Genomic DNA, 18,235 nt, shown 5'->3' on the forward strand with positions numbered 1-18,235 from the left:
AAAGATAGGAAAATACAACTTTGACAATTTCTCCTATCTAGGGTCGAAAATCACAACCGATAACAACTACGATGATTAAATCCGCGCACGGTTGTTGTCAGCCAACAAAGCCTATTTCAGCTTACAAAGACTATTCCGCTCGAAACGTCTCACCATAGGGTCAAAGCTCTTCCCGTACAAGACTATGATCTTGCCAGTCCTCATGTATTCCTCGGAAACTTGGGTTCTTAGCAAGAAAAACTGCGAACTCTTGACCTCGTTCGAGAGAAGAATCCTCCGAAGAATTTTTGGCCCCCTAAATGAGGATGGACGATTCCGTAGCCTACACAATGACGAAATCTATGAGCGATACTACGACCGTCCGGTTCTGTATAAAATCGGGCTCAACAGGTTGCGGTGGGCGTACTTAATCCGTATGGATGAGGATGATCCCACCCGGAAAGTCTATAAGGGCAATATTTATGGTAGAAAAAGAAGACGAGGCAGACCCTGCTTAAGATGGAGCGATGGCGTAGGTCAGGACGCCAGACAGCTTTTGGGATATCGAATTGGTGGACCTCGGCGCAAAACCGGGATGTTTGGAGTTCCTTAAGGCAGGCCTAGACCGGATACCGGTTATTGGGCCGTTGATGATGAAACAGTATTCAGTAGGCATTTAAGATATATTCAAATTAATTCCATAACGTTGAAAATAAAATAAAAATTAAATATTTAGTCAAACCATCTTATGCTCGATACATTTAATGCAGTTTGTTTTTATTTCATCGCTTCTATGCTTGACCATAAGGGCTTTTGTCAACTATATCTTATCTAAAAAAATGAAAATTTTGCGTTTTTCATTGATCCTCAAATGGTTTCACGAAATATTTGAACATGAATAACTAGAAAAACTGCTTGTACGAAAAATTTTCTCGATATATTTCTGGCTTAGAATTGACCATTCAAACGGTATAATTTTTACTCGTCTCACAATTTTGGCCCGATTTTTCGCATAATTTTCACAACACCCTTTTAAAGTTCCCAAAAGCCGATTATTTCGAAAATGATCACTAACCTTCTTTTGTTATTATTTTCACCATAAACCTTATGATGCTGTATATTATTAAATGCATTTCTAGCGTTTATTTCTGTCTTTATGATTTCCAAGTTTTTAAAGTCAGAAATTAAAGTTTGTCCTCAATTTTCTCTCTCAAGTTCAAATTTGATTTAAAAGATATTTTCCAAAATAATAATCGTTGGCACAACAATCCAATTGGATCAGGGCCTTGAAGTGTGTTACAGCACTTGATTCAAGTCCCTAACGGTACGCTACAAGATTACAGTACCCTGTAGGAGGCAATGTAGTGAGCATTACGCTTGCCCGAGATTATTACCCTGATTCCACTCAGGTACTCATTCACAATTGCATGCGAGTGAGATTTGAAGCACGACCTTCCGCTACGACAGCTAAGCAGTCTAACTACTTGAGTTATACAGATTTTATATATTTTCCAATATCGAAGAAAATAATATGAGACGAAATTTGTACGACTTTAACGATATTAAGTGGTTAAGTGCAATTCTGTTGGTGGAGTAGCACAATCAGCGCGATTTGCCAGTTTGTAAAATCTGAAACTGAAGAGAATGAAATAATTTCTATCTGAAATCTCCTCTCAACTGAAGTTGAGATAATCTGAAAGTATATTTTAAATTCTGTGGAAGGAGTCTTTAGCGCGGAGGATTTTTCAGAAGTTTCGTGCTAACCAGAACGCCTTTTTGACCATCCCCCTATCCAGTAAGTCATTACAAAACATCTTCCATTCCATAGCATACTGGGCAGCGAGGAGGATCACGAGCTCTGTTTCCTTTTCTGAACTCACATTGGTCCCCAAGTCTTCACTCAGTTTCAGTATCATAAGGGGAGAGCTGATGGTATTTGCCCCCCACACACTACCGGTACATATTTTTTGGGCGATAGTCCTCCCTGTAATGAAAAGAATTCAACCAAAATAGATGCAACCGTCATGTGAATTCATACAAGGTCTAGCTAATTTGGAGTACGGACGTTCAAAAAAGATACCGTCTAAAACGCTGAGCAACTCTCGCCGCAGTAGTACACCCATGAATTGTTTGAATGCCACTTTCTGGATAATTAAATCTTGAAAAATAAGTATCGTAACTCCACTCACCACCGTCAACCAATCAAGAATGCAAACAGACCGTATGAGTCACTTACACCAACGACCTGCAATATTTACACCCTTCACGAATATCATCTCCTTCAATTGAGTCTCTATTTTTTCTTTCAAATTTTACACTTACACCTCACCTGATACCTGACTGAGCTTAACTCGATCAAAATTATTTGCTGAACGGTGAACAGAGCCGCAATTGTTAATTTAATACAATTCTCCAAAAATCCGGCTGAACGACTTCTAAACTTCCTCTTTTCGTATTTATGATGACTCCAGCAGCGATATTGCTTAAATTATTCTTTTCTCCCCGTTTAAAAACCCAAATACTCATTTTCTTTTGAATTGTTAAAATTTTAGTCTCCTGCCCGTCATACCTATATGCTGTTCTATGCCGGCGACAGCATCATCATTCATCAATTCCCCCAGTTCCCCGCGCCATCTTCGTCAGCCGGTCCAAATCTCGCTAATCTTGCTTTGGTTGACCCCAACCTAGAACTTCAAATTGAACATCAGTAGGACCCATAGCAAAATCTGTTTAGAATTTTCCCCATTACAAAAGCAAATTCCCGTATGAAAGGTTTTATTTCTTGTATAAGAATATTTGAGTGCAGAACTGCTTCTTCAAGATCGCTCACGGTTGATTTATGCAACAGTGGCAAACGTAAATTTTTTCGACGCAGGATTTTGGTAAATATGTTTTATTTATTTCGTTGAGAATAAACATGAGGTAACTTATACTGCATTGCATTTCATTTTTGTTATCATTTAGATGCAAAAAAATTAAATAAACTTAACGTGATCGCTTTGTGGCTTTAACCATTTCGGAGTTTATTCGCCATCTATATTTTCTGTATCCACTTTTTTCGTCCAGTATAGCATTAATTCTTCTCAAGAATATTAATATTGTTATTTTCAAACCCCGCTTTAGTTGATTTAGCAGTATGCTCAGGATCATTGTCTTGCTACTCAAAGCATTCATGTCTAACTTTTCTACAGATGCTGGGAGAATGACTCCCAAAATATCAACATGCAATGTTGTAGTCATCTTCTCAACAATTCTGCGAAAAGTTTCAGCACATGATGATTATACATCCCCACACTATTATGAAACTTTCGAGGTTAAATTTAAACTTCGCATGCCATAACTGCGATTTCTTACCAGGAGTTTTCCATATCATCTGACCACCATTTAGGTAGCCCATTATTTCCTTCGATAAGTGAGATATTCATGGCTAATTTGGGGAAGTGTTCGAATAGCTGAGTGTTTAGAGCACAAGGCTGTCTCACTGATGGCTGTGGAATTTGTATCGTGATTTGACGTCGGATACTAGTCGACTCAGCTGTCATTGAGTGCCCGAGTCAAATCAAGGTAAGAAGGAAATAATGGGCTACCAAAAGCTGTTCATTTCGTTATTTTGAAGAAGCGGCCTCTGAAGGTAAACTAGTTTTCTGTCATGCATGCATATAGATGTAAGTTTCTTTAGAAGTTTAGTTTTTCAAATATCCCAGTGAGGTTAATCAAATCAAAATTGCTCCCTTAAATACGGTAAACGAAATTACCAAAAAATTACTCCAATCATCAAATTTTTACCACTTATTTTTTATAAAAATACCTAGTCGCTGAACGAAGGATTCTCAATTCTTTAAATATATTTATCTCTAAAAAAAGTAAACATTTTGGTACAATCGTCGCCATTTGTCTAATAGTTCGTATTTTGACAGATCTTTCGTTCAGCGACTAGATAATACGACATACTAACAATTTTTTTTGTAAATTCCGATTTTGGATGTGCCGTTACAGATTTATCATATCGTAATTGTAAACCAAAATCCCAAAAAAAGAAAAAAAAATTTCTTCATATAACCCCGCTGCAACTGCATATAACCCCTTAACCAATCATGTAGTAAACACTAACTGCCTTTACCATTAAATATGAAAGGAATCGTAAAGTCTAAATAAAATCAGAACGGTTTATTTTAACATAAGAAAAATTGCACAAAAATGAATGCCATTAAATTGGTACAATTTCATAAATTAAAAAAGTAATTTACTTGCCTTCAGATTGCACAAGCCCAATATGGTAGACAATTTGCTTTATGGAGTACGGTATTCTTAGTTTTTAAAAAATATGTGGAACAAACAAACAATTTGTTCTAAACAAAATATGACCCAATAGGAACTCGTGAACAATAAAATCAAAGTTCAATCAAAAGCACAATCGGTTCACTAATTGTTTAGTAGATTCCGGCTTGCACTTCGTGATTTCCTTCCAGAATTTTGACCACAATGAAACCAACGAGCTTTCTTCTTTATTTAGGACTCACTTAGACTCACCATACTAGACATTCTGGATTTATATTTTTTTCTAACAATTTATGTGATTTCCCATGTTCGGCTAATTTCGTTTGCTATGTAAATGTGGAAAATAAATTAGTAATGATATTAAATGCAGAATAACGATGAACACACTATGGCCTTCTATGAAAGTTGATATGCAGTTCTCTCAAAGTTGCATCTACATTGCAAAGGATAGCGATTGGGCTAGACCATTCCCGACGACAACACAGCCAACTAAAAAACATCAAGATCATTCCCAAAATTTATCCGATGATACTACAATCATGACCACATTCAATTTTCACAGAGCCACGCAATATGAACGAATAAATTCTTAAACTAACAGGTTTATTCAAATCGTTATTTTACAGCTTAGAACTTCGTTTATAAAAATTCATAAAATTCATTTGTTAAACAAATTCATCATTTGTACAACAAAACTGTACACGAATGATACAATGGACTTGAAGTCAATAATTTGGTAAATTTTTATATCTATTAAGGCACCTAAATTCTCTTAAGTGTCAGTTCTATTCAACAATGATTATTTTAAAAAAGTAACAAGTCTTCAATAAAAACAATATGAAAAATATATAGTTACACGTTGTATAATTTTCCGATCGATTTCAGTTTGGCTTGGGAATATCTCTTTACAAATTTGAAGACAGGGCGGGTTTATTGGCCGAATTGTTTCTAGACCGCGTCTGGCCTTGCATCTTCTTCACGGGAGTCTTAACCGTAGAATCTGGCGTCCTAGATTTATCACCAGAACCTTGGTTATTATCACGTGGTTTAATGTTTTCCTTGTTCTTGGCTGGAATTGAAGAAACTGCAAAATTAAAAATAAATTACTGTAAACAAGATGCAAGCGAATGGTAGAAGTATGTATCAAGAACGTAAAACAGTTTCTTCGAGGATAAAATCAATGCGTTCAAAAGCGTCCGATCGGCTTAATTCAGTAAATTTGTGGTACCTATGCAACCGTTCGCGAAAACAAATTTAGGGCGATGATGCAATCGAAATTGCCTTTCTCAAAATAGAGATACTTTCGTATAAAGTCCCTCAAAACTATTCAAAAACAAGACTTTCAAAGCAGCAAGGGAACGCATGAAGATAGAAGCGATTCCATGCCCGCATTACCTCAAGTGCTATTGGTATATGTTTTTACGTTTGATAGTGCGAAAAAACAATCAACCAAAAATAGTAGCTCGATCGCGCATAGCTGACCTCTTAACCGGAGATTTCTTACCTCGTCTTGCCCTTCGCTTCGATCTTTTAACAACGGGCTTTACTGGCTGCTTAACGGGGTCGAAATGACAGTCTAGTAATTCGATCAACTCAATCCTCTCATCCGGTTTCAACTCTGACATTGCTTGAATTACTTCTGCCAGTCCTTCCTTCCGCTTTTCTGTCCATATCGCCTTCAGACTATCTAAATCATAACCGTGTTCAGCTAAAATAATGCGGAATTTCACAGCCTTCACTCTATGATATAGAGTGGTCTTAAAGTATTGTAAGAACACCGGCCGAAAAGAGTTCTGACGTTCCAGATTTTTCGTCTGGATTTGCAGCTCACTAAGCTCCTGACTAATCGGACTAGAGTATTCATACACAACGTTAATCATGTTTTCGATATCATGCTCCGGGTCTGTTAAATCTTGCTGTTCGCTCCTAGCTAGATGATGGGCTATCTCATATGCTAACTTGGCACGGACACTAGCACTTCCTTCAAACTGATCCTTCTCCTTCTGGTTGTCGTCATTGTTCAATAGGATCTTAGACAACTGCCGAAGTGAGAAGAATTTTACTGAACTGGCACATTTTGCCTTTGCCAGTGCATAGCCATTAGCGAATGATTTTACAGTTTCCAAAAATCGATCCAGCATACTATATTTGTTCATGGCTTCAAGTATCATGTAGGGAACGAACTTTCGTTCCTCATGATAAATCAGAATGACACCTTGTGAGCCTTTATCGGACTTCTTCAATTCCTCGATCCAGTCGAGAAAATCTTTCAAAGCTGCAACCTCGGATTTAGATTTTACAACCTGAAATTGAACAAAAATAATTATATTTACACATAAAAAACAAAATTCAAGTAATAGTAACGCAAACCTGCCTCTCTACTATCAATTCAAAATCAAGTATTTAGTCATCAAATAAAGTCGCATTGGGATAGGACAACTCCACTTTGGGGATTAGCACGTTCAAACCTATATATTTTGATTCATATTTAACAGGATCTTTATATATATTCTGATCCTTTTTTAGAAGGCTATAATCAGGGCCCTAAACACCAACGTCTCCTCGCTCTTCACTCCAACTAATGGTGCAGTTAACAAAACAAAAATTGGCTCCAAACAAGACTTTGTTCAATAAATCGCTCCCTGGTAAATTCCTCGAACTCGGGACTGACGGGCCAACTAATAAAAATGAAACTAGTCCACTTGAAAAACAAAAAGACGACCATTATTCACGCGGAGATTTATGCCACTATATTGACAGCAAAGGCAGTCGAACGATATTAACAGAACTAAACAAAAACCATGTCAGATCATGTGTTATGAAACTACCACTAAGTCGCTTAATTGACCTACTATAACCTTCGTAATAATAGCAGAATTTCCACCATGCCTATGTTATCTACATTATTGTCAAATGTTATACTCTAGGACGAACTTAACAAATGCGCTGTTGTTTCCAGTAAATTTCCAAAATATAATATTCTATTTTTAACTTTATTCGAGCAGATATCGATATGGGATACTATCTAGACCATCTAGTTAAAAACAAAACCTTTAAAAAGGTTGTGTCCGGATAGCTGAGTGGTTAGAGCGCAAGGCTATCGTACGGAAGGTCGCGATTCAAATCTCACTGGTGGCAGTGGAATTTGTATTGTGATTTGACGTCGGATACCAGTCGACTCAGCTGTGAATGAGTACCTGAGTCAAATCAGGGTAATAATCTCGGGGGAGCGCAATGCTGACCACATTGCCTCCTAGTGTACCGTTACGGTCTTGAATGAAGTGCCCTGATCCAACATGGATTGTTGCGCCAACGATTATTATTATTTAACAAGTCGGAAACCGGAAGCTGGACGCTTCAGGTACGAAAGGTTTTGTGTATTTCTTAGTACGTAGCACGTAATATCTGCATATATTATGTGAGAATATCCACTTTCGGATGATATTGACATTTATAGTCTTGAATTTGCAAGGAAGCGACAACTTTGACGTATTATAACTTTGGTGGTAATAGTGTAATACCATATATTATTGCGAAATTGCATGGTGCTAACATGAACTTAAGGGGGGTTTTACAGCCAATTACCAAAAATTATGGTAATATACTATTATTAACTTTATTTGTGCAGATATCAGTATAGAAGGTATTTCAGAGCCCAGGCACCATATAGTGGCAGCCGCCTGATGTTTTTCAGATTTTTGGGTTTGGTAGTTTCTGAGAATGGCCCCCTTAAAAGAATGGTCACTTTCAACCCCCCGCATTCCCCACCTTTCCAACAAATATCAAAACTAAGACCGGCTTCGAAAAGTACTAACCGAGACCTTCAATTTGATACCCCACATGAGTATATTTGATGAAAAAAAAATTTACACCTCCCTTTTGTATGTATGGGGACCCCCCCTTAAATTCGACGTAAAAGGATGTAACTCACTGTATGCGTGGGCGTTCACAGTTCCCACCTTTCTACCAAATTTGGTGTCAATCGCTATAACCGTCTCCGAGAAAAATGCGTGTGACGGACAGACAGACAGACAGACGGTAAACCGATTTTAATAAGGTTTTGTGTAAACACAAAAGGGGTGAAGAGAAGTAGTTTCTTCATATATTGGACTTTATATTTCACCCGAATGAGTCTCGCCGAGGTCCGAAGTCACTCTAGTTTTCAAGTTAGAACAGATCACGTCGGTTAAAAATCCACCTCAAATTGTATCGGTTGCTCTATAATTAATTGTACATAATGTTGTATAATTATGCATGAAATAAACTTCCCCATTAAAGTTATAGAATGGGTTTTGTCAAGCGCTACGTAATCCAGTGTATGGAGCCATGGGAATAGTGTTTGTATTACGTGTGCGGGTCCCGATAACGGAAGTCTCAGGGTTTCAAGTAAATGGGGGCATTACGTGTGCGGGTCCCGATAACGGAAGTCTCAGGGTTTCAAGTAAATGGGGGCTTTGCGGTCCCAGGTTTCTACGTAACCATCCCGGTTGCGAACAGGTGGACATATACTTAAAACAAGTACATAACAATTGGTGACAACGGTGAGATTGCGTATGCCAGGATTGTGAAATTCTAGGATTTCTAGGAGCATCGTCTTTCGAGGGCCAAGAGAAAGCAGTTAGATCGTCCACGATAAGTGACAAAGATTTGGCATTTCTACAAGCATTATCCAATATAGGAAGACAATGGGGAAAATTTAGAAAGCAACAAGAATTTTTACACAAAATGCAAAATTTCCGGATGAAATGACAAGACGGCAAGAAGAATGAGCGAAACGCCGCGGAGAAAAGATGGATGGAATTATGAGATGATACGGAGAAAACATGAAGAAAATGATGAGCGGTAAAAATGTTGACAAAGATCAAAAAGCAGACATTAGGGGAAATAGAAAAACAAAAAAAAGGTACAGTGAGTTTGGAATACGGCCTCAGGAAATCTATGGAGAAGGAATAGGGAACTGTAGAGGGACAGTATGAAAAGCGAACGCATCAAAAAGCGAATATACAGAAGAAGGTAATACAACATAAGAACGCCACGTTGAAGAAACTATTGCAAAACTATGGTAACGATGTAAAACTGTTGATTACGATGTTGATGTTACCAGCAAGGACACGAGGCATCAGTTTGGGAAATCATGAAGAAATAAGCAGTAAGCATTTGGGTGTCACTGAAACTATAAGGAAAGGCAAGCGCCAATTCTATTGGACTAGTGTTTAGGATCAGATTGTGTAGGATTAAGTGATCAACATGAACAGTTCCCACCTTTCTACCAAAGTTGGTGTCCACCGCTATAACCTTAAAAAAGGGCTGGGGTGAAGTAGATTCTTCATAAGTGGAATTTTAATATTTCACCCGAATGTCAATATTTCTCGTTATGACTTTAGCAACTTATTTGCATGGCTTAAGGTACAGTAAATTCACGCGAAATCGATAAGTTTGAACTGCAACTACAACTTTGACACTTATAGCCGGATTTCCATGAAACTTGCGTATGCGTGATACTATCTACTCTCTACGCTGGTGCAAAATTTAGAGTGAAGTCAATTTCGAAAATTTGGTATTAAGTTTATTTGACCAGATATCGGAATGGGACATATTTGGATGCCTACATTTCATATAAGCACACCACCCTGATTTGGGGTTGGCTATTTTCCGAAGAAGGGTCCTATCTCACTTTAAGTCTCTACATTTTGATTCTTTACTCGAGCACTTTGCAATTCACGCCAAAACTAATAACAGTTTCCCAAAATACTAGACCTAGAGACGTTTCATGTGATACGCCACATAACTACATTCGGTAAAAAAATTTAATAATAATAATAATCGTTGGCGCAACAATCCATATTGGATCAAGGCCTTGAAGTGTGTTAGAGCACTTCATTCAAGACCGTAACAGTACACCACAGTACACTGTGGGAGACAATGTGGTCAGCATTAAACTCCACGAAAACTTATGTCCCTCCTATATGCATAGGATTTCATAGTCCCCATATGTCCACTAAATTTCATTCGGATCGATTTAGCCGTTTTGGAGTGCGTGACAAGCAATGAATCTATTTTACTAAGGTGTTAGGCCAATGCAATGAACAAAAGTGTTGAATGAAAATTCGACGCTATATCATAGAAATGATTGTAATTTCAGAAAATGCCAATTTGAAATTTTGTGCTGCAAATAAATGATTTTGCCAAATACATTGTGAACATGCCATGGCAGTTAAACGCTTTCAATGCCATTAAATCCATTCCATCTAGCCTGTCAATAAAAACGGTCACACGCAAATGAACGCAAATCGTAATCACGACGGGGAGGAGAGTAATTCCGGAAGTACTGATCACGCAAGAAATAACAATGCTTACTGGTGGTTTTAATCAAAGAACGTCAACCTGAGCGTTGCTAGTGTACAAAATAGTTTTTTTAGAAAGTTAATAAAACCAAAATTTACCATAAATCAAAATAACTGATTTTTTACAGAAATTCAAAAAAAAATCTGTCAAAAACCAAAAAAAAATATGACTTATCAACCCTGCCTGACATGAGCATGAACACCCGACTGATAGCAATGATTCTTGTTCAGGACGAACAGGTTTACGCAGTGGGCAAAATCATTTTGAGAAATATGTGTGACGTTAACTTAAATCGTAGTAATAGACAATTAGTCAGAATACCAAAATTGTATAATAGCAAGGCGAATATTTAGGATGGCTCTAATGTTAGTAAGGAGATTCTGTCAACAGGGCAAAGTATTCTTATGTCTTTCTGGAATGCTTCGGTGTATATAAAAGGACTGGAGATTATAAATACGCCTGGAATTTTTTCAGTTGTTCTATAATTGCGGATAACGTATAATTAACTGTGAAACGTTCCCATTAAAGTTATAGAACGGGTTATACGAATACGGATCACGAGAATAGTATATTTCGTTCGCGAATTCCAATTAAGAAAGTCTCGGTGGTTTCACGTAAAGAGGCGATGGAAATCCCAAGTTTCTACGTAAAGCAGTCCGGGTTCGGAAATTCCGGTATCCAAGTGAACATCTATGTAAAACAATTACGTAACAATACTGTTAAGTTTATTTGAACTATCAGAATGGGACATTTTAAGGCCTAGGTTTCATATAAGCGCATCGCATTCAAGTTTTTGGGTTGGATAGTTTGAAAATGAGTCTTTTCTCACTCGCGCATTTGGCACCTCATGTCAAAACAAATCTGCTTGGAAAAGTACTTATTAAGACCTTTCATTTGATACCCCCTCCCCCGCCGGTGCGTTGCGTGAATGTACGGGGAACCTCTCTATAAACTCCACGTAAATCTAAATGCAAGCCAGATTTCGTATTCTGATACGTGTAGCGGTAATAAACGCGAATCTGATGTGACTGATGCTAACAACTGTCACATGGCGCGCTATCATGACTCGGGTCCCAGCTTCTAATTCGTTTCGACTGCAATATCTCCCACCAGGGGCATCATAATTGTGCAAAGAGTTTTTATATACAGAAGGAAGTATTCTATGAGCGACTGCACTTTCGTCTGTTCACCCCGCTTAGATGCAATTTCCACAGCGTCTTTTTCCACCACCATCTTGAAACAAATTTATAGTCATGTACAAGGCACCAAATAGTCACAGACCCCCGGACCTACATATTCAATAATATCCCCACTATCCACCTATTATCGAGCAATAAAAAACTTTCTTGAAGAAGGGGGCGGAGGATGCCGTTTATGGAAAATCCATTCTAAATAATCGACTTTCCCATACAATGGTACAATATATATTTTTGTTTTATATGTAGTCGAAACATGTCGAAAATAAAAATGTTAATATTTCTACGTATATTAATGGCACTGTTTTGTATGTGCACTGGACAAAAGTATGAAGATTTCTTTTTAAATCGATAATTCAACTAGGCATTATAGGTTTCAGTAGTCATTTACACAAAGAATTTGTCTGGAATGTACTGTATCGACAATAGTCAACCTTCACACATTTCGGTTCAACATTATTAAGTGTGCTAAGGTTCACCTAAAACTAATAAGTTGGAATAGGGGAAGCTGTACGTCTGAGGTATGAAGGTTTTGTTGTTCGTGTTGCACGTCTTTCCCTTCGTACATACCCAAAAATCCAAAATATTCCTTGCTTTATGTACTTCCACTGACCTCGCCTAAAGAGCCCGAATTGAAACCAGAGAGCAACAATCGGCCTTACAAGACTTTTTTGAGGAAATGGAGGGTGCTCTCTATAGACCAGGTATAGCAGATTAATGGTAATCACATTTAAATTTTCAAATGCGTTTTGCTCGAAACTGCATCTTGAAAATCGGCTGCCACCATAGCTCAAAATCTGTCCAACCAAATTCTTTGAAATTTTTACGACTTCTTTAATACATATTTCTACGGTCCGCAAACTAGGAGAATTGCAATCGGACGGGTCGTTTTTTTATTCATAAAAAAGCCGGAAAAAAACACCAAAATCCAAAAAATTAAGTTTAAAAGCCCCCCAAAAATTTACCTTTTAATATTTTCTAATTATCCTAGTTTGCGGACCGTGGAATATTGTCCACATTAAAATGCAGTTTAGTTTTTTTCCTCAGATGAACACAGCGCCCTCCAGTGTGGCAGCAGAAAAACACCCTTTTGGAGATGGGTGCATAAATTGACACGTATTCCGAAAACTAGCTACGATATCAAGCTAAAAAATTTATCACATACTAAAGATATCAATAAACATTATCCAGTCCTTCAAAATAATTTTTCAAAAAAAGACAAAAAAAACGGCCTTCACACGGGATGACCCCATTAAAAGAGGTACGATCGATTTATGCATGAAGACATCCTGAAGAATACGGGGCTGCCTTTCGCAAAAGAAATGTCCCTTATTTGGCATTTTTTACAACTAATAAAGCGAATATTGATCAAAATATGTATGCATTAAAATATGGTCGTCGCAATCTTCTGACCGGATTCCTTTAAAACACCAGCCAAAAACGCCGAAAAATTGCAAACGGCGTAATGTCATCACAACGAACCTTGCCAATCTGAAATGTTCATTGTATATTGAAAGTGCATGCGGACCGGAGCTTGTCTCGTGGGTACTACGCACTTATCTTAATTGTTTCTCGCTATACCGCTTTGGCTCGGCAACCACAGAAATCACTTTGAGAATGCAGTGACCTAATATTGATATGATGCTGTAATAATTGGTGACATTGTAATGGTTGGCGATATTTGGTGATAAGTTTTGTGATGTTACCTAGATCATCTACCCATCTTTATTGCATATACAATGTCCCAGAACCTGTTTCGAAACCCTCGCTTCCCCAGATGATAGTTTAGTAAACAGTGACCAGTGAGTTTTACCACTATAATGCAGTTTATGTTATCACCCAAAAAAAATCTTACGTTGTTTACCATCCGGTACTCAGATTTATAAGTAATACTATGCTGTAGCTCAAAATAAATCCATATATTAGACAGATATTGACTAAGTTATAGTTCACGAAGCTGAATAAAATAGTGACTTTTGTATTATATTATTGAATTACAAATAGTGGTTTGCAATCGTAAATCAGGTATAATGCCCAGTGGCACCTTCTTAATTTTGATACAATATAGGTACATAGCTTCTGTAAGGCACATTTATTTAATTTTTAGATGAATTAGCCACAAGTTATTATGTTTTATTGTAAAACTAAAACCGACGTCGATATCCTGGGCCAAATATACGTGAGGTATGCTTAACGGCGAAAATATATGGCCGCTAGAGTTTTTCCTCAATACCCTTGATATTGCCCTTCTTAATGCTCGTGATCGTTTATTACGAGAATAAAATAAAGTTATTCCTTGAAAGAACAACTTAAACGTAATACGACAAAAGTCGCAGAAGAATTGGCAATGTTAGCGATTAAAGGTCAACTTTAAATCAACAGATCATGTGAAATCAACAAACGAAATTGGTCATCGAAAGTTAAAGAGGACAAACCAATAGTAGTAACATGCCTCATTTGCAGTAAGCAATCTATTCGCAAACGAAGAAAGACAAGGAAGTGTTGTTATAAGGGCAAAAAGGTCATTTGTGAAGAACATCCGGCAAAAATAACTAAATGTTTTAAATGCAATCAACAAATTCAAATTATAATAATAATAATCGTTGGCGCAACAATCCATATTGGATCAGGGCCTTGAAGTGTGTTAGAGCACTTCATTCAAGACCGTAACGGTACACTACAGAGCACTGTAGGAGGCAATGTGGTCAGCATTGCGCTCGCCCGAGATTATTACCCTGATTTGACTCAGGTACTCATTCACAGCTGAGTCGACTGGTATCCGACGTCAAATCACGATGCAAATTCCACTGCCACCAGTGAGATTTGAACCGCGACCTTCCGTATGACAGCCTAGTGCTCTAACCACTGAGCTATCCGGACACTCAAATTCAAATTATGGTGAATAAATCTACTCACTACAATGCAACAATCTCATTTTTTTTTGTATTACTGCGTATTAACGTCGAAAATTCGATATTTCTTTCGTAACGATATTATGGAATGTAGTTATTATAATCGTTGTACTCATATATATACTTTATAAAGAATTAACAAGTCGAGGCACCGGAAGCTGGACGCTTCAGGTATGAAGGGAACAGATATCGGTATGGGGGTATTCCGAAGCCTAGGCACAATATAGCGGCAGACTACCGATCCTTTTCAGATTTTTCGATTGGGTAGTTTCTGAGAATGGGTCCGTTAAAAAGATGATCACTTTCGACCCCCGCACTCCCCACATTTCCAACAAATGTCAAAACTAAAACGGGCTTTGGAAAGTACTAATTGAGACCCTTTCATTCTTTCATTTGATACCCCCCCCCCCTTTTTTTGCATATTTTTCCCTCCCCCTTAAATTCGACGTAAAAGGATGTAACTCACTGTATGCATTAGCGTTCACAGTTCCCATCTTTCCACCAAATTTGGTGTCAATCACTATAACCGTCTCCGAGAAAAATGCGTGTGACAGACGAGACAGGTTTTGTTTTACACAAAACCTTAAAAATCGAAATAATCTGTCATATTTTATTTATCCAATATCTGTTTATATTTTTTTTTACAAGAAACTTTGCTTTATGATGGTATACATAAATAACATGAAACTTATATAGACCTACCCGGGTACCCCGGGTAGATTACACACATGCGTGGAAAAATGTTCTCAACAGTGAAAGAAGAGGCGGAGAAATAGGCGAAGAAGCTGACGAGAAATTTTTCGAGGCAAGCACAAACAAATTGATTCCCCCACCTAACTGCCTGCATCGAACTTTGTACACTCTCTATACACAAATTGAGTACTTTTTCTGGACGTGGCTTCCCAACCCTTCCTCAGCGCTGATTCAATGGGATGAAACAATAGCCTCGGTAACCAAAGTTGAAAAGCACCTGAGGACATATTGCGACACTTAAAGTAGCGGCACACACCGGCAACTTATTTGCCATCCAAGTTACAAGTTGCAGCAAGGTTGCATGTCTGTAGGAGGTGGAGGTCCATGTTGCCAACAAACCGCACTGCCTGTAACGTAGTTTGCAATTTCAGTTTGGCAAACGTAATTTGCAATTTCAGTTTGGCAAAGCAACAATAATAGCTCATCGCACTATCTATACACTTCAGGATCTTAGGTAAGCAACTAAGTTTCCTTGCCTAGGGCGCTTTTAACGCTTCGCTAACATCATATCGTTAATTAAATAAACCTGCAGCAACTGGACAGATCTACTAGATAATGGTCCGAAACCGATCAAATAAAATAAATGTCTGCGGATAAAGCGGGATCGGCGTTTAAAGCGAAGAGAACATACATGGATAAAATATCCTGTATAAAAGCAACAATGAATACTTAAGGAAATCTAATAAACTGACCAAAATATGCATTCAAATGGGGCCACTTGTAGGTCAATCCACTCATGTCCTGTATTTATTAATCAACTGACCGTGACTGTGGCACGCAGTGACCTCGTGCAATAGCATTTATAATGAATGGCAACGGTTGTAGAAGTACTTCCCTTCATGATTAAAACCTTTCGCTGCAATTAGCTTCGATCGATTCGCTTCAAATTCTTTGAAAATGCAGACAGCCACACCGAGTGCTCCGACTCCCCGGAAAAATGTCTCCATTCCTTAGAGACCAGTAGATGGATAGACTAGTATTTGACAAACCCAATTTCCCTCGCAATTAACGAAATTTTAATGATCTAACGCGACTCTTGCTTAGAAGTCGCCATCCTAGACCTAATCAACTCTCACCTTGTAAGTTTGCATGCATTTCAACATCCGATAAAAGCCAATGGTGATTACACGAACTTGATGCCGTTGTCTAGCTGCTGGATTCAGATTCATGTAGGGCATTATGTATTGGGCGTACTGAGTTTGAGGAGTGTAAGCCGCAAGCTGGACTATCTGAAAACGACACAATTAGTCTGCAAGCAGGAAACTCCTGTGCAACCGGCGACTCACCTCGTCGATAAGCCGGCGTCCAGTCGTATCGACATCGATTCCAACCAATGTATATTTACCCTTCGGCAAAGTTGCGGCGTTTTTTGTTTCACTTCCGGATCCCATGTTTTTGCTATTACTATCTAATTACAAAATGCTGAAACGAAACAAAGCTACTTGTGAGTGGCAGTTAGGCGCGACATCTTTAACAGTAAAAAATATCGCTCACTCCCCACTGGCGCCTCACGGGTGGGGGCAACAGCGGGAAGAACAAAAGCCAGGGAGCACCCGGATCTCGAAGTGTCAACTGCCAACATAACCACAATTCATCACGACGGATCCGCACCCACCCAATTTGCTCGGCCAGGACAAACCCCGCCAAGTAAGACTTGTTAGCGGCCAACAACGAAACAGCGCACTCGACGGAATGGCCTCTCACCTTTCAAACTGGATTTTCTTGATGTTTTTGGAATTGCACGTGTGTGCACAGACGAAGTCCTCGCAGATTCAATTCAAGTTTCCGAATGAGACTGAAATATGCAATGGACCGTAAGCGAACTTGTTGTCATGGGGATTTTCCGCACAGCCTGCTAAACACCCCCTTAAACAGTGCAAGCGGGAAAAAGATGACTAGATCCCAGCCGATTCAGCAATGCAACGTGCGCTTGCAACCAACTGTTCTACGAAAAACGCATCGGCATCTGACAACTTTCTAACCTTCCAAGAAACCGTTTCGGTCAATTCAATTGGAATTCCATTGGAAAATGGTTTACTCCGAACTCGTCGCGGCAAGAGATGGCACTGCGCGCAGACGCCGTTCATCTCACACTCGGGGCCAACTATGATTGACTTACGTCGCCTTAAAGTTTCTACCACTGTATCGGAATGTGCCGAGTGAAGTATTGAACTTAATTCGACTTTCACTCAGTGCTTTGACTTTCACTCAATCTTTAGTTCTCGAGGCCGGTAGGAAGAATCTTGGCGAAAGTGCGGTTATGCTGGTTTGAAATCTTGAATTGTGCTGTCGTCTTGTGTATTGGATCGCAAAATTTGAGTATTTATATCCGCTAAGCAATCAAACTATTTTTTACGCTTGTATGAGAGTAGTAATGGCAAATTTCAAAAAACAAATCCAGAAATAAAGCTGCGCCATCTATGGACACTTCTGAAAATTAAGGGTCCAACATAGTGAAGTTACTGACCGGTAACAGCTAATTTCACCTTCTTGAGGCAAATGAGAGAAATCTTAAAAAGTATCTTATGTCCATCATAATGAGGGCTAATATTTAGACAAAAGCTCCAAACATCCATCGCACGTAAAGCTCACCGGTCGGAAACGCCGCCGGTGAGAACTTACCAACATCCCAACGACCAGTTTCATTTGGTTAAGATAAGAGAATTTTCGCTCAGCAAGTTCCCTTTCCGCCTTGCCAGGTGATACGTTCTCTGATCGGAGTTGATTCTGACTAACAAATATATTGGAGGCGCAAACCGTGGACGTTTTCCA

General features: G+C 38.6%; 1 protein-coding gene across 1 annotated transcript; it reads right to left on the bottom strand.

Moving 5' to 3' along the window:
• Nucleotides 1-4,125: 4,125 nt before the first annotated feature.
• On the bottom strand, nucleotides 4,126-17,550 carry LOC119658666 (maternal protein exuperantia). Its single transcript, XM_038066223.1, has 6 exons — nucleotides 17,168-17,550; nucleotides 16,750-16,885; nucleotides 16,540-16,692; nucleotides 5,762-6,560; nucleotides 5,114-5,341; nucleotides 4,126-4,583 (listed from the first exon to the last, which is right to left on the bottom strand). Exons 2-5 carry the CDS (start codon nucleotides 16,852-16,854, stop codon nucleotides 5,163-5,165), a joined length of 1,236 nt encoding a protein of 411 aa, XP_037922151.1. The 5' UTR covers nucleotides 16,855-16,885; nucleotides 17,168-17,550; the 3' UTR covers nucleotides 4,126-4,583; nucleotides 5,114-5,162.
• Nucleotides 17,551-18,235: the final 685 nt, after the last annotated feature.

The sequence above is a fragment of the Hermetia illucens genome, chromosome 1 (genome assembly GCF_905115235.1).
Source record: "Hermetia illucens chromosome 1, iHerIll2.2.curated.20191125, whole genome shotgun sequence".
NCBI classification, from domain to species: Eukaryota; Metazoa; Arthropoda; class Insecta; order Diptera; family Stratiomyidae; genus Hermetia; species Hermetia illucens.

Excerpts from the sequence above, each read along its gene's own strand:
- LOC119658666 (XM_038066223.1), bottom strand. The coding sequence starts at position 16,854 with ATGGGATCCGGAAGTGAAACAAAAAACGCCGCAACTTTGCCGAAGGGT. Across the intron at positions 6,561-16,539 it reads AATGCATGCAAACTTACAAG|GTTGTAAAATCTAAATCCGA; the intron begins GTGAGAGTTGAT and ends GTTCAATTTCAG. Across the intron at positions 5,342-5,761 it reads GAAGCGAAGGGCAAGACGAG|TTTCTTCAATTCCAGCCAAG; the intron begins GTAAGAAATCTC and ends TTAATTTTGCAG.